The 25,820-nt window shown below is 49.6% G+C and overlaps 5 protein-coding genes across 5 annotated transcripts; 3 read left to right on the top strand and 2 right to left on the bottom strand.

Moving 5' to 3' along the window:
* Positions 1-4,103: 4,103 nt before the first annotated feature.
* On the top strand, positions 4,104-5,991 carry UCRPA7_8161 (hypothetical protein; the record flags this gene model as incomplete). The annotated part of the gene is made up of 2 exons (XM_007920680.1): positions 4,104-4,917; positions 4,973-5,991. The coding sequence occupies 2 exons, from the start codon at positions 4,104-4,106 to the stop codon at positions 5,989-5,991; spliced, it is 1,833 nt and encodes a 610-aa protein (XP_007918871.1).
* Positions 5,992-7,062: 1,071 nt separating this feature from the next.
* UCRPA7_8162 (hypothetical protein) lies at positions 7,063-8,108 on the top strand (the record flags this gene model as incomplete). The annotated part of the gene is made up of 2 exons (XM_007920681.1): positions 7,063-7,171; positions 7,237-8,108. 2 exons carry the CDS (start codon positions 7,063-7,065, stop codon positions 8,106-8,108), a joined length of 981 nt encoding a protein of 326 aa, XP_007918872.1.
* Positions 8,109-17,303: 9,195 nt separating this feature from the next.
* UCRPA7_8163 (putative oxalate decarboxylase protein) lies at positions 17,304-18,693 on the bottom strand (the record flags this gene model as incomplete). The annotated part of the gene is made up of 6 exons (XM_007920682.1): positions 17,304-17,496; positions 17,564-17,685; positions 17,736-18,081; positions 18,134-18,327; positions 18,378-18,584; positions 18,670-18,693. 6 exons carry the CDS (start codon positions 18,691-18,693, stop codon positions 17,304-17,306), a joined length of 1,086 nt encoding a protein of 361 aa, XP_007918873.1.
* Positions 18,694-20,786: 2,093 nt separating this feature from the next.
* On the top strand, positions 20,787-22,201 carry UCRPA7_8164 (putative 56kda selenium binding protein; the record flags this gene model as incomplete). Its single annotated transcript, XM_007920683.1, has 5 exons — positions 20,787-20,791; positions 21,148-21,454; positions 21,506-21,567; positions 21,625-21,955; positions 22,016-22,201. 5 exons carry the CDS (start codon positions 20,787-20,789, stop codon positions 22,199-22,201), a joined length of 891 nt encoding a protein of 296 aa, XP_007918874.1.
* Positions 22,202-24,000: 1,799 nt separating this feature from the next.
* On the bottom strand, positions 24,001-25,588 carry UCRPA7_8165 (putative purine-cytosine permease fcy22 protein; the record flags this gene model as incomplete). The annotated part of the gene is made up of 3 exons (XM_007920684.1): positions 24,001-25,099; positions 25,150-25,317; positions 25,380-25,588. The coding sequence occupies 3 exons, from the start codon at positions 25,586-25,588 to the stop codon at positions 24,001-24,003; spliced, it is 1,476 nt and encodes a 491-aa protein (XP_007918875.1).
* Positions 25,589-25,820: the final 232 nt, after the last annotated feature.

Consider the following 25,820-nt stretch of genomic DNA (forward strand, 5'->3'; position numbering starts at 1 on the left):
GGGTTTTTGGTCTATTGACATCTTTCGTCTGCATCGGGTGCCGCCGGCCCGCTTGAGTGTGCACGTTGCCATGGGTATCGGCAAGTGCAGTCTCAGCTTGCTTGTCCATGGGAGAACTTGGAGAGCTGCCAATAGCAGTATAGTCCTCCTTCTGAACCATTCGAACACTTGCCGAACGGATCATGGGAAGAGTGACCTCTTGTTCATTAAAGAGGTAGAGAGAGGGATAGTGTGAAGGAGAAACATGTATAGGGGTTTCAAGGGGTCGTACAATCATGGGAGTTGGAGCACGAGAGTTCGCGCGTGAGGGACCTGAGGCATCTGAGAAGACTGTCTCTAGGAACGACGAAGCAGTGAAGATGCTAGCTTCTGAGGCATCGGAGGCAGCGATAGATGCCTCTGTAGACTGATCTCTAGAGCAGTCGACGATATTAGAACCAATGGAGCGAAAGATTAGGTCAAGCGCCAGTTGTGTCAAACCCCGCTGGCTTCGGGATCCAAGTATTGTGTGAGTCTAGCCAAGAAACAAATCATTAGCAATTTGTAATTATGAATCAAACACTTGCAAGGACGCGTCCTTGCAACATACGAAGCTGTCATACTTTTCCTGACCCAGTTACCCCGAGGGTTGCTAGGAGCGCATCAGTGCCGTCTCCGCCATGTGGTGCCAGAACGCCTTCCACGAGGGGAACGACGTTTGTACAATGAAAAAGATCCAGTTGGCTTGCGTCTTCTTCGAAGACCTGGGTGAAGCAGAACTTCTCAATTGCGCGCCGCCTATCATTCGGAGGGTTGAGGGTGATATGTGTCGGAGCGCTCGAAATGGCGTCCTCGGCGGGAGGCTCAACGGCGAGGAAGCGGTCGGCACTGGTGACATCCGCCTGTGGTGGACGAAGCCGCAGAAAGACCTGGAAGAGGTTGTGAGACTTCTGCTGCGAGGAGCTCGAGGTCGTGGACATGGCGTCCATTTTGCAGGACAGGCAAGTTGACTAATAGAAGGACAAACTTGGCTAGCCGGTTGCTATTGCAACTCGCAGGAAATACTCGAAATTATCTTGACGTTGCCACGATGCAAAGTTCCAAATTTTGGCGTTTGGTCCTGATGTTGCGGATATTGTCTTGACGAGTTGATGGGTTTCGTCAAAGCCAGGGCCCATGCAGCGAGCAGGTACGTTGCATGGCTGTTTCATTTGTGTGTTTTCCCCTTTCTGGCATGGCCGTGGTCGACATGGCAACCGATAAGAAGTGCTGCCAGGCTGATAAGAGGGCTCGTGCACCTGCGTAGTCAGCATCAGCATCTACTCATGGGAGCTTTACCCCTCCAGAAAGTTTTTAATTTTTTTTTTGTCTCTGAGAGTGCAGATCTGCGACTCCCCTGCCGTGGCCAGTGGGCGAGTCCCCTTTGACCCCGCCAAAGAAAAAGCTGCGCTCCCCTGGCATTCATTCTCCACAAGTTCCTCAGCGAGGATCGTCCCAACATGGAGATCTCTGTATGGCCAGTTCTGGCGGATATGAACACTCGAGCACAATCTTGAATCTCATATCCAGTGGCACATTCTCATCATGATCTTGCAGTACTGCATGCTCACCTCCCAGCTTTCCGGGGCAGTCTTGAGTGTAGGTGGCGGGTGGAGATGTTTCACGGCGGGTTCCGGACCTTTGGCCGTCATTTCCACCAGGCGCCGTCCCAACAAGCCAGCGGACTCTTCGCATAAAGGTAGGCCTGGGGTGGGTATCTGAGCCTGGCAGACTTCATCGAGGCTCCAATGGGATCACCTCCGTCGAGTGAGTCAAGAGAGTGGCAACTCTTCTTGAGCTAGGAGGAGGAAGATATCGTGCATCTGGCTGGATGACCATGGTTGCTAGGACAGGCGCCACTCCTGGAGGGTAGGGACAGGGCTCGCTTGACGATGAGCTTGCTTTTATTCGCGTGTCATCTTCATCCTGGTCACCGAGGTGCTAGGAAATCTCATACTAGACTAGGCGTTCAAAGACTTAACAGAATGGAATGTCATACCGAGAGGATCGCTCAAAGAAAAAACACGTCACAGAGCATCGCTATGAGGGGTCTATCTCGAGCAGGGTTCATGGAATTAACAGGGATACCGGGGGGCACAAGTCACTGTGTGATACACCAGATACGAATGGTGTCGCAGATATCTAGACAATGAAGGTAGGATTTCCATTTCGTGCTGCGTTACAGGTCGATTGTCTCCTGTTGGTGGTACGTGTGAACATATGGCGTCTCTGACCCCAGTTGAAAATTCTGTCCGTCATCGTCCCATCGAGACGGGATGATCCAGATGCTTGACAGGAGCATGTCGCACCGACACATGTGCCAAGTGGGGGACTGTAAAGGTCTACGTCTCGACCAGGAAGGTCGGCCCTAGGATCAACGTTCAATTGACATCACTGGCTCTCTAAGGGGGTTGTCTTTCATTTCTCTCCAAGATATTCTCAAGGGAGGAGGTAGTATGGCAGTCTCGGTATGCCTAATCGTTCACACTGGCCCGGCACCTCCAGACAGCTGCGATGCGGAGAAAGCGCCCGGAGCCTCAAACTCCTTTGCTGTACAGGGAAGAGTACAGGTAGATCCGAATGTTCGCCCTAATCACCATCGCCATCAACGCTATGTGTAATGAAGCAGACGAATCCCTCTGGGGTCCACGTTAAGGCTAGTCTTGACACATCATCCACTGCTGGCTGGAGCATTTCCTGCAGACATAGCCTCATACCACAGTAGTTTCGCAGAGCATGGTGAGTGAGTTTGCAAGGGCCGAGACGGACGGCGGCACGGGAGACGAGACTCAAACCTTGACTTGAAATGGCGGTGACGGTCCGTCTCGATGGGGAAAAGGGTCGTCTCATTTGCCTACAAGCGCAGCGGGCCTCGACGATCCAGAGATCATTTGCACTGTGTCTCCAGGACGGCCACAGCTGCAATGCCTCCCTACCCCTCCCTGGCTGCCTAGATCTGTGAATCTCTCCACGACGAGGGCAAGATTCATACTTTCGACGATGTGTTCTGACACGACGAGTGACTGACCGATGAGTCGTAGGTGTCTGTGAGTAGGGAGACAACCTGTCATCGCAAGATTGAATGTGGCCCAATCATTGAGATGACTGCTGTCGCCGTCAGCCACTGGCAGTAACGACATGATCGGGGGAACCCCTCTCCACAGCAGGTATCTAGAGCCTAGATAGTCAGTCTGCCAGGGTACTACATTGAGGACGACCTCGTAGGGCATTTGAGATCTTCGTGATGATTGGTGTTGTCAATGGTGGTGGTTAGTTCACATACTGTGTGGTCGTCCCTTTTCCAGCCGCGATTCAGCCAAGCGATCTGGCGACGGCGGCGGCCACCCAGCGAGCCCAGTCCAGGTCTGACCCCACCAAAAAGTTGCTAGCAAAAAAAGATGATATTTTTTCTTAAGCCCGCCCTGGCTCCTCTCTCTCCTCTCCTCTCCCCATTCAACCAACCCAACCCAAAAACCCCCAGACAACGAAGTCGCACTACAGCCATTCAGAGCATTCAGATTACCCTGATCCAAACTTCGTCGAACCTTTTCAAGATGCCTTCGGCCGTCGCTGAGCTGTAAACGCCCACTACGGGACATGCCCGGCTCCCGTGGCATGTCCTGTAGTCCAGCAGCCTCACCGAGTATTCCGACTCTTCGACGAAGTTTACCAGACTTTTCCCGTCTCTGCGCCTCCTTCCGCTCGAAAGAGACTGGAATCAGAGGTGCATTGTGTCTACATCCAAGACGACAGCGAAAGCCTGACTCTGAAAACAATAAGCACAATCACCGCCCTCCCATTCGGGCCTGCAGCGATCAATACCAACGACTTCCCATTGTCACCCTCTCCGACCTTCGACCCATCATAACCTGACCCTTTAATCCGTCCATAATTACGGTTATTACCTCCAATTGTCTCGATAGTGAGCCTTTTGCATTCAGCATTACTATTTTGTGGTCTGCACGGCTATTTTCCCATTTGGCCTGTTTCTGTGGGAGAACTCGCATTTCCCCTCACCGCCGTTTGTCCCCAGACCGGGACCTGAGGCAATACAACCCCATATTTACCCCTGCATATAACACACAATGTCCCGAAACGTACGGCAAAAATTCCCGAGACCCCCGGCCAAGACTACAAAGCGCCGGGGCTCGGACTCGTCTTCCTCTTTGAACCTCTCGTCCGATGACGGTTATTCTGGAGTGGACGAGATTAGCGATTCCGAAGACGACGACGAGGAGAATGTCGTTGCGGCCGAGGAGGAGCACATTATTCACCGAGAGCTGCGTCAGAAGGACGATGCTTCGGGCTCTCCCCGGCCGGGTCAGAACGACGACGATGACGCTGATGAAGATGGAGACGGAGACGAAGAAGACAATGAAGACATTGAAGCAGTAGATGACGAGGACGGTCAGGAGGATGACGAAGATGCCGACGACAGTGCAAGTGCCAGCTGGGATGGTATACTGTCAGACATCGATGACAGTGCAGCCTCTGACCCCCATGCAAACAATTACATCCTCGACCAGGATGACAGCACATTTGAACGTCATGTTCGTTTCGTTGGTGTCCCTGATAGCGACTCGGACTCTACTGACTCCGAAACCACGGGGGATATTGAGGAGTTTTTCCCGGACATTTTCGTAGCACAGGAGTCCCTGGATAACAACTTCCGACGTGAAATCGAAGAAGACCCGGATGACTCTTCCAACTCGGGGTCCTACTGGGACTTCCACAGTGCTTACGGCAATTTTGCCGTTGACTCCGAGCTCGAGGACGTCTTCCAGCAGGCATGTGACGACGACACCCCCGTAGCCACCCCAGCACCAAGCCAGGGGACTGCAGAGGTGTCTACACCAGTTGCGTCAGCTGAGGAAGCCCAAGAGCTAGATGGTTACGAAAGTGAGTTTGTAGCCAGGGATTTCAATTTCTTCTGATGCTAATACAGTTCGGTCAGCCGACGGAGATACCACCGAGGAAGACGTTCCGGAGCCGCCTATAGTGCGCAAGAAGCAGCTCCGCCGTTCCCAGCAATTGGCGGACGAGTCCGAATCAGACACCGACAGACCTATTAGGTTCCGACGTGGTAAGCCACGTGTCGGCCGCTTCAACCTCGATAGTTCAGAGAAGAAGCCCATCTGTGTCGTCAATCCTATCTCTCGCAAGATGATGATATTTACCCCACAGCGCTTGCGTCGCCTTGACCTATCACCGGAGTCTTTCAACTTCGATTTCTTCACTAATCCTGACACTACTCAGTCATCGCCCATTCTTAGCAACTCTGCCTCTCTGATGATGGGCGCCATGTTCTCGTCAAATACTTTTGGAGACTTCATGAACACCCAAGCCGTCGGTCCTGCTGAGGCATTCTTTTCCCTTCCTTCCGACGCTGTTACCGGAGACGGTAGTGACGAATCCGAAATTGATGACCCGGAAGACGAAGAAGAGAGAAACCTGAAGCTTGAGGACTTCATCACCTTCGAAGAGCATTCTTCCGACGACGAGCAGGAGGACGATGGCAATTGGTTGGAAGATGCCAGCATTGCCTCGAGCCCCATTCGTCGCCCATCCACTGCTGCCAGCGGCTTGAGTGAGACGAACATGGAGGCGCACCCTCTTCTCAGTCATTTTGAGAACAATGCCAACGCCGTGGGCGCCTTCCGCCGCAACCAGATCAACCAGCAACTCATCTTCAGCGACAAGGCAACCCAAGAATCTCTTGCTTTCTCCAGCCCCTATCACCATGGTACTCTTCGCGGCATCAAGAATGGCAGTTTGGAGACTGTCACTACACCGATCACTCCTGTGCGCCGCCAGAAGAAAAGTGTCAGTAGCTTGAACCCCGTCAATGAATACGCCCGCAGCCCGCTGGAGACTATGTCGCAAAAGAGAAAGGCTTCGGGTGGTGTTGGTGAAGGCATGAGCAACCACAAACGCCAAAGGAGCATCTCGGACGTGAAGGTTCTGAAGATATAATCCTCAGACGCCTCCTCATAATGATAAATGCACAAAGACGTTCAAGGACGGCATGGCCTGATCATCTATCAAGCTGCTGACAGCTGGTGGAGTCAGTGCTATCCCTGGCCTTATTTCATGTCACGGCCGCTATCTTTTCTTAAAAAGTTCATTTTTCCTTTTTCATCAGTTTCCTTCGACCCACGGCCTGTTTCAAGTAGCCTCTTGTACCGACTGGTTTCCCTTTTTGGACGTGCTCACGACGAATGACATCCATGCTTGCGAGCTTTCAGGCGTGGGTTTGGCTTGGCTAGAGCTGGATAGAAAGAGCGATCTTCTGGAGATGCCTCTTGATAGACAAAAGCTGTCGCGTCATCCTGAGGTCATCGGGAATATCGAGGCTTTGCTATCTTCGAGGTCCGGGTAGAGAAATACCTGTGTGTAACGTATTAAGAGGATTATAAAAAGACTGAATAGACGTCTATAATATCTAAGCCCGCCCCCCATGAGCGTAAAGCTGTGACCCCTTGCCCTTTTGCATGTCCGTTAGAGACGATTCAAGGCAAGCAAATCATCGAAACCTAACGGTGTATAATGTGGTGTGATGGCTCTCAAGCTCAACCTCTTGTCTTAACTCTTGGGCACGACAAATTGTTACCTCCTTACTCACAAATACGTCTTTGGCACATGAGGTAACTGCCTCCCAGACTGATATGGAATTGCCCAACCGGTAAGGTGAGTGAGGAGAACCGGTAATCTTGGCGCTGCGCAAAGGCTTTTGTGACTGCCCTACAGGTTCATTGTCATCCGGAGTTGCTTGCGGAAGGAGCGACCTGACGTGCCGCAATCAGTCGAGTCACTCTACGCGAACACTCGACTGCATCAGCCCAACACCAAACACGTGTCGGACTTGGCTGCGTCAATTTCAAGCTTGGCCAGGATATTTGAGGCAATGAGGGCTGCAAAATTCGACCTCTGTTCAAACAACCTTTTTGAGCAAGCAGTAGACAGACATCTTGCTGGCTTATAACGACCATATCACGCCTCCCACATAACCACCAAGTGTCCCCTTAACCAGAGCTCACCTTTACGATGTCTTTCTTCAAGAAGCTAACCAAGGAGTTCGGGGAGCTGAAGGCCTCGCTCACGGACAAAGACAAAGACAAGCAAGAGGAAGAGGGAAAGAAGGAAGGAGAGCAGGGTACGTACAGCTCCTTGCGAGCCGTCCCGGAGGTCAGCCCCCACTCATATGTCGCTCACCCACAGCAGGTCAACGTGACACCCAAACCAATCAACCCGACCAGCAGTACTCCTCACCATCTGCTCATTCCAGTTATGCTCCCCCGCCGCCTTCGACCCAGGGCCCTCCCGGCCTACCCCCTCTTCCTGCTGGCTGGGTAGCTCAGTTCGACCGGACGAGCGGACGTTGGTTCTATATCGAGCAAGCCACCGGCCGCACGCAATGGGAGCCTCCTGTCTCAGGGGGCATTTCGTCACCACCTCCGCCGCCCGCAAACTACGGGGCTGACCCACCACCCGAGGGCCACTCGCCGTACGATGATCCTACCAGGGGCTACGGTGCGCCTCCCGGCCTACAGCACGGAGGTGAGGCGCATGGATACTACGGCGGGGCGAACTACGGACCTGGACAACACCCTGGATCGTACGGAGGACACGGTGCCGTAGAAGAGGAGAAGTCCGGCAGCAAGAGCGGCATGCTTCTCGGTGCAGCTGGCGGCTTGGCGGTTGGTGCAGTGGGCGGTGCTCTCATTGCCGATGCTATTGGTAATGATCTTATCTACACACATCTATTTCATGAACATAATTCTGACATAAAGGTCACTACAGATGACTCTGGCGATGAACACCATGTTGCCACGGCCCCAGCAACCGCGCCAACTGCGTATCCGCCCCCTGTTGGAGCAGAACCGGAGACCACTGCTGATCCGTCAATGCCCCCTCCGGTGGTTCCCCCAACTGATGCAGACGGTGACTCTGTCTCTAGGAGCGATCGTGAATCTGTGCAGGAAGCCAGAGAGGAGTACGAGGAGGCTCTTGCCGAAGCTGCGGACTCAGACGCCAGCAGCAGTGAGGCGGAGGAGTTGGAGGAGGCTAGAGAGGAATATGTCGAGGAGTAGGATGAGAACTATAAGGACTGACAGAAGTACTGTCAATGACAAGTACCTCCAAGGAAGGAGATCATGGTCAAAGCTTGCTCGTTCATGACACATTCCTGAGAATTGTTTTTCATTAGTGCCCCTGCATCACAATGATGATCTTGATAGCCCCCAATTCTCGTATTGGTTTATTCAGATGTAATGGGACATATTTGAGACAATTGATCAAGCTCTAGCGCTCCTATGTGATATTACAGGCTCTATGCACAGTCTTCGGGCGTGCAACAATCACTGGGACGGGAGAGTGCTCCAGACAGTATTCCATGAAGCGGTTTCGAGGCGTCGCTGCTGCGGTTTCCTCGTCGAGATCCTGGTCATCATAACCGACAATTAGCGTAGATGGTTGATACATTTTGATCTGTAAGGTTAGTTTGATGAGATTGACAAATTAAAAGAGAGATTAAGAAAGTCGTATCCTCTCACCATGGACATGAAGTAATTATGAGTTACTGCCCCGCCAGCGAATTCAAGAATAATGCTGAGTGCGAGATTCTCAGGCACTTTTGCCTTGATTGACTCCAATAGAAGCCGGGCTTCTTCTTTATGGGCTTCGGCTGTGAGACGGAAGGTATCATCTGCAATGTGTATGCACACAATAAGATCATTGTCCTCCACGAGCTCATCAAACAACCACTGTAGCGCAGTATTGGGCGAAGAGCAGTCCTCAACTTCAATCATGAATACTCTCGCGTAGCCTTTTGGTGCATATGCCTTGTGCTTCACGGCAAGCGTGTATGAGAAGCTGCGATGCGGGCTCACATGATCGAGGATGTTGTTGTCAAAGCTTACGAGCCATTCAAACCTGTGTGAGAGTCTTAGTGGCAATGAACACATAGATATATCTTGGACCACCAAAATTGGCTGGAAGAGAGTGTCTGCAAGACACTAACCTTGAGTATGGCGGAGAGCTGTCCCGGATTCGTGAGCGATCGTGCTTTCTCTTAAAACCTTGTGGTAGAGGCGGATCTGGTATGACAAATCTGATGCATTTACTTGAACCCGAATTCACCGACCGCAGCGCTCCTTCACCACCATTCGGCTCCGAGACAGTGCTAGCCACGCTATTGGCATCTGCCGGTCTATGGATGTGTGCGGCATCGTTGCGTCCGGCGCGGGGGAGCAGCGGCCGCTCGATGAGAGAATCGTGCGGAGAAGGGGACCGTGGTTTTGGACATTCAACTGGCCATACGCGAAGCTCAGGAACGCTTGGTGATATAACTTGAATCTGGGAATCGACGGAGGTTTTGCCCATACCTTGGCCGGACTTTGCATTGAGAGAGACGCAGGGTTCTCGAGTAGTGAAGGCAAGGCATCTGAGGAGGCGCAGGCCGGGGCCTTTAAGGAGACGGCACCGAGCGGCACAGCGTTCCGTCACGCGGATTACCTGCCGACTGAGTCAAAAGAGCACAAGCTTGTCACGAAAGCCCATTTGTGGAGGCGGAGCTGTTGATGAGGAGGCCGCAGATAACGGCTATCCAGTGGGATTCGCTGCCAAGAGGCTTGGTTTGGGTTAGTTGTAATCGCCAAGATCTCTTCTCAAAGGCTCAAGTCACCACTCCGGATCTATTAACTTGCGTTTTAGAACGAAGTACTCATTGCTGACGTAACTTGTCTGATTAACTTCAATGATTTTGTGGCTGTGTCTACCGATTCATTTCAAGTTAGGCTAGGAACCACATGAAGCAAGAGGTAACATAAATCTCCTTACCGCCGAATTGACTTTGATGCCAAGGTTTTGAGGCCTCCCAACAAGGGCGGAGCACACAAACATCTCAATTCAACATCTGAAGATTGTGAAGCCATTAAGAAGATATGGTCACTGCACCAACATTGAAGACGACGAGTCCTCCAGATTCGCCGAACTTCAACCGCCTATGAGAGTTACGTGATATAAGTAGCGGAGTGTATAAATGATCAAGGGAACTAAATCTATAGTCTGGCCAAGAGACTGAGGATCACTTGCGAGGAATTGATCAATTGCCTCAATTGGAATCCTAGTCTTGGGAGAAAATTGATATATAACTTCAAACTTCGACACTATGGAGACGTGTATGACTTTTAATTTGGTATACAGGAGCTATAGATTTACAAGACAGCTCACAGAACGCTTCTCTTCTCATATTCGGCAACGAGGTCCTTATAGTCCTCCGGACCGTACGGCTCAGTAGCTTCAGCCAACCATGCTCCCTTTCGATATTTGTTCAACCCCAAGTCTCCGAGGAGGACATCAACGTATGGCATAGCGTCGAAGACAAAGTCAGGGAATTGAGATCCGTGTCCGCACGGATACCTCCACTTTCCGAATCGGCTGTACAAGACAGTCTCATACCGTACACGCTCAAGCTCTTTGGTGAGCTCTTCTGTGTCAGGGTTTTGAGCGAGCGTGGGAATGACAGACGATGGGAGGTTGCCATCGAAGAAGGCTGTGATCCATAATGACTGCGCATGCATAATAGTTGGAACACTGAAGTTCATCATCACCCCTGCGAAGGCGATGTCCCGATGCTGTAGAAAACGTGGTGATGGCGGAACAATAAAACGGTACAATGTATACGGAGTTAGGGGTGTAGAGGGATTGATGGAGTCTGTAGTGGACATTCCCTTGCTGTCAAGAAGAGGAACGAGATTCTTGTTTTGTACCGGCTGATCCTTCAGCCTGGGAAATGTCGATAGAATTTCTTCATCCGCCTTCGCAACCAGGTCCTCAGTAAACGTGGGCTCGTTAGGAGACGCCGGAGTGTGGGGAATCCCTAATTCCTTGTCAATGCCTTCAGGCAAGAATTTCAATGGCGGCACATGCTTCCAGCCAGTCGCACATAACAATGCATCTGTGTCCAGGGAGGTACCATCCGAGAGGTGGATAGTTCTCGAAGACAGGTGTGTAATGTCCCCGATGTGGATCTTGACAGAGCCGTTTTCAATCAACTCGAAGAAGTCAGTAGGATAGTTGAGAATTGAGAATGACGATGCTGTGAACATCGCAGGACTCCATGGTTTCAATTTGGCCCGCTCTGTCTTCGCATTGAGCTTGTTCAATGTTATGACATCGTTGCCTAGGATTGACCAGAAGGTGTTTGTGATTGCTCGCCCGATTGCTGTTCCATGATAAAAGTTCCGAACGTTGGTATAGCCGTCAGCTTGCCCCCAAATACAAGGGCTGAACCAGGTAAGCATTCGTGTGTCTTAGTTTCAGGTCAGTAAACCGTTTTTACCATGGAGAATATTCAGGTATGGAGCACTCACGAACAAGTTTTTCGAGCCACTTTTTCAAGGGCGTCACGTATGGCGGTGCCATCCAAACGGGCCCATGGCCACTTTCTAGACAAGACTTAGACATATGAGCTCACGATGCCTGCTATGATTCATACCTCGAATGATCCAATTCACTTTGATACCCTTTGTAGCATACGTATAGACGGCGTCCCAACCAGACTTCGTGCCGCCAAATACAGTCACGGTCTTGGCCGAACCGAGAGTGTCTGCATGCTGCAAGAAGTCTTTCCCATGAAACAGAGGAACGCCAAACGATTCCTCGCCTTGTATATCTGGCAGGAAAGATTCCGACGTGAGCCCGGTGGCGACGACAAGCTTCTTTGCTATAATCTTGCTCTCTTTACTTGAATCACCAGAAGAGAGCACAGTAAGGACCCACCCTCCATCGTTTTGATGTTCAGCAGACTTGACTTTGATGTTACAGCGAATTTTGTTTTTGATGTCGAACTTCTCTGCATACTTGTCCAAGTAATCATGCACCACCTTGCCAGGAATGAACTCGCCCGGTTTGACTCCAAATGTCTCGGTGTCCATTGGAAAGTCCGGGTATTCATACATGCCGAGCATATTGTTAGTCTTCAAGCCAGGATACAATCTATGCTCGGACCAGACACCGCCGGGAGTCGGACTCGCCTCCAAGACGGCGAGCGACCGTTCTGGGTGCAACTGGTGGTGGGCCTTCGCAGCCGCAAGGCCAGCCCATCCTGTTTCATGCGTCAGCGTACCAAAGCACCGGGTATTGTATGCAAGAAGACAGCGCATTGGCGGTTCCACAAACCTGCTCCGATAACCACCAGATCGAGTGTCTCCATGCTGACCAGCCCTATACCTAAGCTCTAAGGTTCTGACTACTCTGAGGTGCGAACAGTATTTGGGTATGCTTCGGTGCGGCCACAAGCTGCAGAGCAGATGATGGGGGGTTTGAATTGCGGGACGCGAGTGTGACCTGTTCTTTCCCTGATGTGGCACAAGCCTAAGTTAGAAATGATATGCCGCTCAGGAACACGGTGGGAAATGCCCGCGTATCCCTTTACTATGCACATGTACGGCATTCTCCCGCGCCTGTTCCGCGGGCAGGAGGTTCCAATTCAACAAAGACGTACGTGAATGTCCTCGAGAAGGTGGGTGACATCGCAGACCGGGGGTCTAGCCCCAATCTTGCAGGGATACATTCAGAGCACATTGGTACAAAATGTAATGGTGTGTGCTCATTAGTGAAATACCAAGGTGAGCCAGTTCAATTTTCCCCTGGCTCTCGTACTCGTCCCTGTCGACCTCCACAATCTTGCATGGGCCTTTTATCTCTGTCTTCGTAGTGTCCTATTAAAATAGCGAGCTTGTTCTGAGCAGTCATATCTGATGCATCGATTCCTTCTGTGGGTGATGAGGCATTTACAACATGCATGTCGCTATGGTATCTCAGAGACCATCGCTAATCTGTGGCCAACACCTCCCATTATGATGTCTTTTAGGATCTCTCATATCTCACTGAAAGATCAGTCCTGATAATTGATTGCCCTTCGTCTGGAACATGTGTAAAGAAATCTCAGACCAGTCCAGCTAAAATGCACCGCCCCCACATAATCAGACCGTCGCGGAAGCGTGCCGCGCCGATCGCTAGCTGCAGCCTGTGAGATGGAGTCAGGGCACCACACCTAATCTGTAAAATATAACCGAGACCCATTCTCCGGGGTTGATTCTTCAGTGCTTGTGATTCACTTTTTTACCGATGGTCAGTGTCCAATTGATTTAATAACAGACTGGCATTTGGATTTGTGAGGCAAAGGACATGTGAATACGGACTGTATACAGTACGCAGTGTGTAGGATCGCCCTGAACAACTGCCGGATGGTACTTCCCGTCGTTCCCCACCTCCCCTGGCTTCCGGGTTCCATCCTCGATCAGTCGAATTCGAATTCGACTTCAGAATTGATCAATGCAGACCAAGGATCACATCATTGCTCTCTTGGTGTTTGTGACAGTGATCGTTGCGACCTGCTTGCATCAGCACTAAGAAGCAGCCACTGACTGCAACCCTGCTCGCCTAGGTCGAGTACATTTCAATTCTGTCTTGTTTCGAAGTTCTTGTGTTCGTGTTCAATGCTCAGATGACTCGAGGATGGCCAGAGATCGTGTTTCCCTGGCAGTCATCAAGAAATTTTATGGAAAATCTATGCTACCTAGTTTTCTTCGTTGTATCTTGCCGTTCATGGACGGCACCACGAACGAACGTATTTTTGCGTTCCACGAGGTAGTATGTTGGTGGGTTTGGTAGACATAAGCACTAAAGAAGGTGATAGTGTAGAGCTACCACCATAAAAGAGACTCGTACTCCCTCCCAGAACTATCGCACTTGGCCCTGCCCCTGGTGATCTTGCCCTTTTGAGGTTTTGGTGCCCGAACCAGGTGCGTGGGAATTCAACGGTTAAGCTTCGTTAGTCCCGTTTCACTTGGAAAAGTGGTGCCAACATCTCGAGTCGAGTCGCCGATTAGCTGGGAATTGCCTCTGCATCTGCCGACCAACCCGAGGCCTTCTTAGGACCCGAGTTCCACGCACTCATGCCCTATCCCCAAGCTGTCGGCGCAGTGTATCCACTTCCGGTATCATTATGAAGCCGCCACCAAAGCTTCCCCTAGTGAATATGAGAGAGCTCCTGGATATCTGATGTGGACCTGGTCAAAACAACTCCGCACTTGCCAGCTTGTGGCCTGCGGGACAGTGGCTGAGTGGGCACCACACCCGGTGCTGTCCGGCGCAATGCAAGCTTTCCCATGTATAAAAGTGATATTCCCCTATTTATGCCGTCTAGGCCCCTGTTCGTCAACATGGAGACCTTCCACACGGCAGTGATAGACATAATGTGGCACTTATGAGTCTAGGCTTCTTATTGAATTTGCTTTTTTCTCTGTTACAGACTATCTCCCCAATTGACCACTCATGGTGCTCCCCTTGTTGAGCTTACGAGTCAGGAGCGAATAGGAGAAACGCAACGTCGAGTGCACCGTTATCTGGAACGCCTGTCAGATCCAAGAGTGCCGATCGCCGTTGAGACAAACCGACTGTAAAGAGATCTTCGTCTGAACCTGAACTCACTCCGTTAATGTCTGGCTACTTATCTCAGTCTCACTGCCGTTGGCCTTTATGATCTGCAAGCCTCGGTCTCGCAACCTCTCGTTCTTTTAAGCATGCCGGCAGGACCTACTGACCCTTCATCTTCCTTTCTTTGAGCCATTGAATCCCATTACCTCTCACGACATGGATTCTTTCACCATTGAGGCATTCACCCTTTTAGGAGTCGGGCTTCTCGTTATTGGTCTCCGGACTTTCGCTCGTGTAAGCAGCGGTGGGCTCCGTGGTCTGCAGCCGGACGACTATCTTATGCTACTTGCGGCTATCGTCTATTCAATTGAGACAGCTTTGGCTTATTCCGTTGGTGCGTATTGGCACGGCTTAGCCAACAATGGTATGACGGATGAGCAACGACAAACTCTCGACCTTGGCAGTGAGGAGGCAAGACTTCGGTGCGCACAGAACCAGCAGAGCAATTGAAACCCTGGTGGACGATTTTTCTAATCTTTCCTAGTATCAATGGATCTAAAACGCAGGTTGCCGGCTGGTCAACCTACACATTTCTCCTATGGATTCTGAAAGCCGCAATGTGCACCTTTTATCTGCGATTGACAGATGGGCTCGACTATACGAGACGCATCTATGTTGGCTTTGTCTTGATAGTGACCACCTGGATTGCCGTTCTATTCTCAATTCTCTTTGGCTGCCACCCGTTCGAGAAGAACTGGCAGATCTATCCAGACCCTGGCAGTAAGTTATCAGAATCGAGGAAAGCTATAGAAGAGTGCTGACTTGACCAGATGCCTGCCAGCCTGCCATTTCTCGCATCGATATTTTCGTCACAGTTGTACTCAACGTCCTCACCGACCTTTACCTCTTGTCGATACCAATGCCTATGCTGTGGCAAGCCAATTTGAGACCATGGAAGAAATTTGGCTTGATGGTGCTATTCTCGGGAGGTTTATTCGTCACAATGGCCGGCATACTTCGTTGTGTCCTTATTCTCACCGTAAGGGGAAACCCATCTCAATACGACCGCAACAGCACTTGCTAACATTGTCATTATAGAACCCGATAACAGGTGCACAGCAGGCCGGGTCTTGGGCCTGTCGCGAGACCTTCGTAGCCGTCGTGACGTCCAATTTACCGATGGTGTTCCCCTTAGTGCGGCGTTGGGGTGTACCTATCTTTGGTACCCTGAAATCGCTGCGCTCTAAGGGCACAGGTCTGAGCCGGTCAGATGGGCCAGCCCCGGGTAGCTTTCGCCTGGAGGATAAAAATCCCCGTCGCGGCATGGGTCCCCGGTCTGGTAAGCAACTTTTGGGCTTTATTTTCGCCGTCACTATAATGCTCCGCCTTTTTTAACCACCAAGCTCCATGAAGAACTGATTCTTGATGTCGAGACGTCTTCAACAATTCGATTTTGATGTCTTCCATTTCTGACGCCCAGATTACTGACGAAGATGCTGTAGTGAACCCTATTACGAACGTTACGTTTACTGAGAGCGAGGAGTATATATATCAAACCGGTACCGCGCACACACCGCCAGAGCACAAGAATTTGCCTGATGCTCCAGGGCAGATTAATGTGAAAAGGGAAGTCGAGGTTCAGATCGATCGTCAGTCAAGGGCAGACTTGGGACGCGAGGAAGAGAGCATCGAGAGCAGGGATCGTGATCCTGGTAACTACTACTTGACACATCAGGGACAAGCCAAGAAGAGTATCGATACCGAACGCAAATCGATTGGCAGCCGCCAGCAGAGAGGGAGTTTTGGATTTGGGTTTGGCCGGAAATAAAAACGAAACCTCGCTGGGTCATGCTTTCATTAGTGATCTTTGTTGTATTACGGTGGCGACTCGGGATTGGCTGTTTGAAAAGGATTTGTATTGATGTAACAAAGACAATATAAAAAAGCTTGGAACTGCAAAGAAAGCTTTGGGTATGCTGGTCTCCCGGGAATTCAGCCTCATCAGAAACATATACTCCAACACAGGTGCCGTCAGAGGCAATACTGTGCATGATTAAGGCTTCCAGTCTTCGCTATTGTCAGCAGCCTTGAGGCTCATTCTCATGGGGTTGCTGCAAGAGCTCAAAGTCCTATCGGTGCATACTTCCTCGTGATTGCCAGAGCGCTCGTGTATCGCTATCATTATTGTTAGAGTCTCTTCACAGTTGTCAGACCTCAAGACTTATTGCTCTAGAAGTTGATCCTATCACAAAAGCTTACAAGTGATTACTAGGTATCAAAGAGAGAACTGTTGATTGAGAATATTATGCTGTGTTAAACTGGTTACTGTAAAGAGAGATAGTGGTGTTATGCCTTATTGTATATCTTATGGTGTGTTGGACAGAGTGATCTTAGCTAAATCTGATCAAATAAATAGTCTAACACTGAGCTTATCGCAAAATCCGCTTAGGTCATCTATCATTGGTATTTTGGCTCTTCCAGTTTACTACACATCTCAATAAGATATGGAAGTCCGAGTCTCTGTACATAAACAATGGCAGCAGTAGATATTAATACAATCCGTCTCGTAACTCTGAACGTTGCTGTCATTTGCGCATGCGTCCCCGATATACAGTTATTGCTACTGTTTGACAACACACAAGCATATTAACAGTCTAGCCTGACATATCGTATCAAGTTACTCTATATGATTACATGGATTTATTAGAGGACATATAAATTTAGAGTATGAAACTCTTCAGGTAAAAGACGACTTATGTTTGAAATACTGCTTCCTCCTACCTCCTGTCGAAGTGAAGTTTACGTGAAAAGTTCAATTGCGACGGCTACCTCCTTGATGACCATCATTCAATCAGAACCTGCTTCTCCTTCTTGATGTGTTCCACGAAGTCGATGGGAACTTTAAGAGTTTGTGCTACAATATCCGCGGGAGTCAGAGCTAACCATTGACTCAGAGGAATATCAGCAACTCTGTCTGACTTGTATATCTCGATCCATACGAGATCTTCCGTATCAGACGTGTTCTCAATGTAGTGACTGGCCAATAATTAGTGGAACATAAAGATAATGCAGCAATGATAGCTGATAATTCTGTAGCACTCACCCCGAGTTGTCCGGAAACGCGGCAGTATCTCCGGCACGAAAGTCAAATGTGCGAGCTGCTGCATTACCGATGAAAACGGTCGCGCGTGCAGTTCCTTTATGGAAATACAACCATTCCTCCGCCTAGTCACGTGTTAATCATTATCGTGGTACTCATTGCTGTTGACACTTACATTGGGGTGCCAATGTAGCTCTCGAAGACCACCTGGCTTCACGGTTACGTACGTTGCCGCAATTGTCTTGCTAATGGGAAAGTTTGTTGAGTCAATCTTTCGGAACTCGCCCCCATTGCCAGGGACTTTCTCCGCAGGATGTTGTAAAGTGTGGTAAACATATGAACTATTTCCGGAGAGCGTCCCGGCTGGCCCATCGGTCACATTTCTGGTACTGACAGTAGCGTTGACGATATACGGATTTGGAGATGGAACATCATCGAAGACTGATTCATCTACACCAAAATTCTTGGCGAGGACGCTTTTTGGTGTGTGAGCGATCCAGTCATCTATGTTGAAGGTTGTCCTGAAGTCATTTAGCTCCTGTTAAGCTTCGTCCGTAGCGGGGATATGCATACCCAACTTTGTCAAAGTCAGCATCATCGAATACAAGGAGATATTCATTCTCCTCGTCAAGTCCCTGAATGGTATGTGCGGCGCCTTTCGGGAAATACCATATGTCACCGTAACTCAATTCCTCAACTTGGTAACGACCGAATTCATCTACCGCACTAACTACAACACGGCCGGAGTAGACGAACCCCCATTCAGCCTATAATTCGATTTAGTCGTTTCCCATAATATTGAAGATTGTGAACTCACAACACGATGCCAGTGGAGCTCTCTAATTGCACCTTTATGAAGATGCTGTTGAGCCGCAGAGATGTCATGACTTTGTGGGAGGTCCTGGATTACCTGCTCTCGCACCCAACCTCCCTTGAGCAGACGTGTTTTTGAGTCCGAGAAGCTCCATTTAAGATTCGGCACGACACCGTTATCCGTAGACTGCTGTCCTAGATTGTCGGGATTCTGGAGATCAAGCTCATGATTTGTGCCACCTTCACATGAGAGGATTGTGTTAATTCAATCCACGGCTTTGATCTGGCGTGCTTACCCAATATTGGCCCACCTTTGCCATTTGCATCGATTGGTTGACCATTGACAAATTGTGCATCGCGTTTGTTTAGTTCCGAATTTGAAGGTGCGGCATTAACCGACTGAAGCCCCTCAAGGACTGTGAGCGCAAGGAAGGAAATGGCAGGAACTTTCATGGTTAATAGTGAGCAGTCAACTCTGGCTCAAAAGTTCTATTGTGGTTGGCTTAAGAAAGTTAAAACTGCTTGATGACTGGTTGCTTTAACTTATAAAGCAGTACATTCGATCTCCGCATCATGCTGCACGACTGAACCTTACGGCTGGTGCAGCGCGTCATCAGGACCAAGTGTGTCCTCATAATCATCAATTATATAGATCTGCATAGATGTGGCATCTTTCTGTCGAACTGATTAGACGGAATTATACAAATTGTAAGCCAAAATGGCGAATATGCTTGCAGACTTCCTACAACGTCTGCCGGCGAGAAACTATTGAAATCGCAGCCCTGTGAGCTATGGCGCTTCGGCCGATCTGCATAAACACCTGCCTTCATCAGCCAGCACGATGCCACCAGCAAGCCAACCTTGCTATTGAGATCTCCCCCGAGTCACCTAGGTGGGATGCGGGCAGCGCGGGCTGTCAGGCACGAGGACTGTTGGAAGGAAGTCGACACGTCCGGGGTCAGATGTCGTGATCGGTGGCTTATTCTTGGCATTGGGTTTTCACCCACACTCATTTTCCCCAACTCTCAGGCTAAAGCAGAACGGCATTGCTTGACATCATCAAGAATTGCAACATCACTATTCTATTGGCTTGCAACGGCAAGCTTGCATTCGCACGGAGATCGCCACAGCCCCTGTCGCTCACTTCTAGCCTTGGCGGATTGACAGTGACTAAAAGGCTCCATAGTATCCTGAAAGGTTGTGTAGTTTAGAGTTAAATCATCGAGGCTCTATCCTTGACCGCTCTGGGGAGATCTGCAACCAGGAGACCGGGTGGGTGGAGCCCGGTACTTGTTCCAGCATAGAATCCTATCAGAGCTTAAGCCGCAACGGCCACAAGAGCGTGTTGAATCAATTTCAACTTCGGGCCGTCTTAAGATTGGGTGAAAGAAGGCGTCCTGGTGGCACGTAGTTGTCCAAATCCAGATCTTCGGGTCATATTCATTAGCTACAAACATGCGGCGATGGTGTGTCAACCTCGTAGATTTCATGATGGTATACCGGGGTGAACAAGCCTATAGGCTGGGTCCAGGAGAGAAAAATGCTTACTTTGTTGCGGCACGGGCCCAAGGCCGATCCTAAATCGAATCTAGCAACAGCATTTCTGGTATTTCCGAGGCGTATCACGCTGCTGCCATATGCGTGCTTCCACTAGTTCGTGGTGCTAGACGTTAAAACTAAACAGGTGATCTTCTATGAACGTGTCTAGTATGCACCTTGTTGTAGACAACGATCGATCATTGCCGGTTCGAGTTGTGGATCACTTCCTTTTCAAGGTCGGCGACCTTCCTTTTCTCTCATTTTGCATCTGCTTCTACCATTTACGGCCATCGTGATCTCGGGTGTAGTGTGATGGAAGGTACTTAGCTGAAATCTTTGGGACTTTGCAAATGGCGATTGTCCTTTTATTGATGTTACCTTTTTACTGCCTGATGATACCATCTTCTTGATCATTCATCGCGAGTGGAGGGTGTGTAAGATATCGCAAGAGGATCAGACCTATATAATGCGTGCCATTCTGCTCAAAGTCTATTGAGTCTCTTCAGCAGAATCATCTTGGAAATATCCGAGCAACAATCAGTGGCATATTCTCCTGGATTATTGACCATGCGATCGATTACTCTTGCTTCTGCCCTTCTGGGCCATTTGGTAGCACATGTGGCTGGAGGACCTGCCCACATTCAGAAGAAGAATCCTCTTGACATCAGCTTGCCCCCTCTTATTCCTTCTATCCCAGGAGTGACTGAGCCTCTTGCTTCCAATGCTCCACCACTTCCAATATTGCAGCTCCCAACCCCTCCTCTCCCAAGTCCCCCATTCACCGCATCCAACATTAAGCCCAAGAAGATTGGGTATTTCTGGACTGGAGCAGGCGACAATATCCACGCGGATTTCTTGACAACAGTCAGCTTAGATGATGTAAGTTCTGCATGGTTTTCAATGTAGATCTCGGCCCATGAAGTTGACTTAACAGGATACTTTCGGTACCATCATCGAGGTAACCGACGTCCCCACCAGCGGCAATTCCCCACATCATCTTGGGCCGTCGGCCGATGGAAAGACCTTGGTCGGTGGTGGCCTTCTATCTCTGCTCAAAACACAGGATACGGCTTATTACTGGGATGTGTCGAATCCATATCGACCCAAGTTTACGCACAGCAATCGAGCTCTTTTAAGCTCTATTGTTGACGAAATCCGAGCCAAGCCAGAAGGGTACGTGCTGTGCCATGATTGTTTTCTGAGATATTTCTGAATTTAGACTGATCTTTCAATAGTGGATTCTTCATTACCTACATGGGAAGTGCTGTTGGAACCTCTCCCGGCCGCCTTGTTGAAACGGATGCCGGAGGTCACATTATTCACGAATGGCCTGAGGACGTACCAGGGATACTCAACATATTGGGAGGCCAGTTTTCGCCACACGGCTTGACCGTTGACTGGGATAGAAATATCATTCTCACATCCGATTTTGTAATCCCCATCACGATCTTGAAGCCAACTCTTGGCATTCAGAAGGCCAATACTTTGCGTCTATGGGACCTCCAGACGCGGACGATCATCTCTACCATCACGCTTCCTGGTGTAAGAGAGTCTCGCTGATTGACATTACTCCACGCTGACGTTGGAAATTAGGGAACTGGTGTCCAGGATGTCAAATTTATCCCAGGCAACCCGGAGAGTGCAGCTCTTGCTACGTGCGTGTGACCTATCCAAGATCATATTCGGAACAGTAGACTGATTTCACTTCACAGAGCTGTTGATCCTGGCGAGGTTTGGATCATTTACCCATTCCGGAAAAACCAAGATGGAACACAGGGCGTTGCTGAGCTTCTCTATGATCTTGGTGATAAGGCTAAGAACTCTCTTGCCATCTACTCTGACATCTCGGATGATGGCAAACTTGCCTACTTTACAATAACTCTGGGAAATCATGTGGCAGCTCTGGATATTTCTGACCTAAACAACGTCAAACGTCTCGACGATCCTAATGAGACACAGCCCATCATTGGCCCACATTACGTCAAGATTTCACCTGACAAGAAGAACCTGCTCGTGACTGGTTACTTTGTTCAAGCTGGCGATGTAAGTAAAGAGAATATCTTGTAACGACTTGTGACGCTTGACTGACTTTCATGTGAACAGATTTCTGTTGTCAACACTCCAGGAGACTACAAGGGACACTGGATTGACATCCTACCGGATGGATCGCTGAGCTTCAATCGCACCATTGATTTCGAAGCCATCTTCACTCGAGACCGGGGTGGTGCTCGCCCCCATTCTAGCGTCATTTATGACTTGACTGATCCCGAGAACCCGAAGTACTATTAAGCTGCGATACCCTGAGGACATTGTTCGCTAGAAGAATTCTAGGAACATTAAGACTCCTTGTGATGAACTTTCTTTTCAGTATAAGAAGATCTTTGGTATTAAGAAGGCGAGCTAGCATATCGACTTTCTATTATGTGGTGGTTATCTACACCGGATTACTGCAATAATGATAATTTATTTCTACTTCGCAAGCATCACTGTAAACATTTAACAGCAGTGGACTCTCACCCAGAAGAGATATAAGCTGTGAGCCCCATCAGCACAATACTGGGTCATTAGAAATCGCTCTTAAGGGTGTCTGGCTATCTTTTTTTTTCTTTGAGTTGCATGATGACATCTGTAATAAACCTGATATTGGCTTATCATGCCCTACAGGAGACACAGAGGAGAAGAGTGAGCAAATGCAAGCAATAACGGGCATGAGAACGTAGATATTTGTTTCTTCTAATGCAGGATCATGACTGGTCATCACAGGCGATCATTAAGCTAGGCAATATTGCTTAGGCATAACAGTTACTCCTGAAAATGGATTGGATCCCTCAGCAAGCTTGCGCCGTCTCCTCTAGCCCTCGATCGAAAATGCAAGATTAAAATCACTGTAAAGCCTAATTCAATCATTTTTTCAATGATATAATGCTGAGAAAAATGTTCCATGCGAATCCAACACATGCTGCAACCAATACGCGAAATTCGACGGGCACCCAAACAAAGTTGATGATTGCCACAGCCGGCCATATCATCCAAGCTGCCTTGACAATCCCCCAAAGCCTATCATGGACCACATCTAAGACAAGGCTGAATGACCATAGACGGAAAATATTTGTGATTATCAAGAAGGTGGTGTTCATCATGGTGACGCCGACAGTCTGGTCGATGACGAGCTTATAGCCAACATTCAGCCAGCTAATGCCGCGACTAGAGCTATCGATCGTTGGAGTGGGCGGGACGATCTTGTCTTTGATCTCAAGGCTCTCATTGTCAGCTGGATGTGGTTGCCAAATACGCTCCTTGCGCGTAGGAAACGCATTCTCAAGCATGTGCTGCCACACGTATCCAATCGTAGCGCCGACAAGGCCAAACAGTGCAAACTCGGCGACACGTTGCCAGTCGAACTCATATGGCGTGTCGGATTTCCATTTTGCAGCTAGCTGAGCTGTGAGGTTGGCCGATGCCTTGAGGCATGCCGACTGGATGGCCGTGATGACAATGCGATGCATCACGAGCGAAGCATAACGCTTGACTGATGGGCCGTAAGGATGCCTAGAGTATGGTCTGCTGCTCCTCAGCTGGTCCGAGGGCGATATACTGTGCGTTGGGTGCGCGACGTTGAGAAGGATGATGTCGTCGTTCTTCTCAGGTGAGCACACGTGGCCCTTCTCCCATCTTAGAATTGAAGGTGTTTCAGAAGGTCGATGGGGCTGACGAGCCAGGCGAAATCCCCTAACCCAAGCTAGCGGCGTTTCCCAAGAAACTGTGTCCAGAGGCACAGGATGCACAGGTAAGCCACAATCTCGGTACCACTTAATCGAGAGGACCCTTAACCCTAACCCTTGACCCAACAAAGTAGAGAGACTTGCTTTTTGGACGCCGCCTCTAATGTCATGAATCCGACGAAGAGCTAACATGAATTATAATAGTTCTCACTACTTGTCAATTTTTTATGAACGGTGCCACATGAACGACACTCGATAGCTACCATGAGCAGTAAACGTAACCACAGTTGATAAAATTTGATTAATAACTAACTAACTAATAGAGCCCTTATTATCAATGGCAATTTCTCAGGTTCGTCCATAGAATCATAGCCGGCCCCTAATCTTGATCTCGAGACTTCTGATGGGAATGTACGCCAATAAGGCTACCACCACCGCAAACTCAAAACCCAAATCTCCCGTTTTCTTCGCGATAGGCCCAACAAACCAGGTGTGATTCATCGACGGTATGATAAATGCCCAGGCAATCAACACCGATGCAAGGGCGCTGAGGCCTGTAGGTAGCTTCCTCCCATCGTTCCAGATCAGAGGGTCGAAGCTGCGATAGTCTGCTTTGCGGAAAACAATGAACTCGGTCAGGAAGCAAGTCACTGACGCACCGGCATAATAGCCGATAATGCTCAGAAAGCCTGTGATGGCAGAAACGAACGACTTCGACGCGGGGATAGCAACTCCAATGATCGCAGCAGTGGCCAAGACCGCAAGGATGACACGAGGTACCTTCTTCAAGATTGGTGCAAGAGCAGGCAGATTGAAGGAAATGGTGTAGACATCCCGGGCACACGTAGCCAACACTGAAACACCAAGAATGACCAGGATAAAGCGACCGAAATCGCCTAGTCGAGTGACCAGAATAGTTCCAATGACGCCACCGATTCCATGAAGCTTATATGCAGCCGTCCACGCAGGAATACTGAACACCGCTCCGCCTATTGCAGCACCCAGAATCATCAGAAGGCAAAATGGGAGGGCAATCCCAAATAGACAGTATAGGCCGATTCGGAGGCGTGGAGCTGTTGGTGGCATGTAGCAGGCATAGTCACCAGCGACATTTGCCCAAGTAATCATATTACCAGCACAAAATGCCACCATGGCCATATATCCCTTTGCAGACTGATCGCGGGCAGGGGTCTGTTGCCAAAGCTGGTCTCCTGCCGAGCCGACTAGGATGATAATGGCGATTAAAGTTGGGATCCAAGCCCAACGGGTGAAAAGATGGAGAACACGGTACCCCATAAAGCCAATAACCAAGCTGATAATCATGATGATAGCAATGCCGCCCTCGACTGGAAGTGTGCCAGGCTTGACAGCGGCGAGGCATTGCGCTCCGTTGATGCTACCCGTGACACCGAAACCTCCGACGGTGAGTGTGACAATGACCGATGTAAGCATGTTGCAATATTTTCTGTGCAGTAAGTTAATGAGATGAATATAGTAGGTGAGACTCGTGCTTACCCGAAGCAATAACGAGACTGAATCATCTGGCGCATCCCGGTCAACGGTGCAAGAGTGATGACATAGGCTGCGGGTATTCCGAATAGGAATTGCAAGAAGATGAGCATCAGCGCCGCATCCCTCAACGACATGCCGAAACCTAGAGTTGTTGCGCTCCCAATGCCAATTCTAATCAACATATTATCAGTTGCGGCTCTGATAACTTAGAAGCAGTGTATGCAAAGACTTACGGCAGCAAACTGGTCATTGAAGTTGCGAAAACCGTAAAGACATTGACATAGCGAGTGTCGGTTCGCTTCTCAACAGGAACTGGCTCGGCTCCTCTCATCTCGACGCCAGCACCAGACAATTTCTCCCAGAAAAATCCACCAACCGAAGGTACATGGAAAGCATCGGTGGTGTCTTCTGGTAAGACTTTAATCTCTTGCGTCGAACCCATTTCAACATCTTGTTGTTGCGTGGAGCTCTCACGCATGTCCTTCTGAATCTCAGTGGTGGCCATCTCGACCAAGGAAGAAAAGTCGATATCAGTGATCCTTTGTCGGGTGACAGTAAGGAGGTCGTGCTCTGTTCTTGTTCAACAAGCGCTGATGCGACGAAACGCCGACATGCCCGAGTTCCATGAGCCGGTGCTTATACCCATGCCCGAGACCAGACCCTGTAATGCAGCA

This window comes from Phaeoacremonium minimum (genome assembly GCF_000392275.1).
Source record: "Phaeoacremonium minimum UCRPA7 unplaced genomic scaffold PA7_03_scaffold_580, whole genome shotgun sequence".
Classification (NCBI taxonomy): Eukaryota; Fungi; Ascomycota; class Sordariomycetes; order Togniniales; family Togniniaceae; genus Phaeoacremonium; species Phaeoacremonium minimum.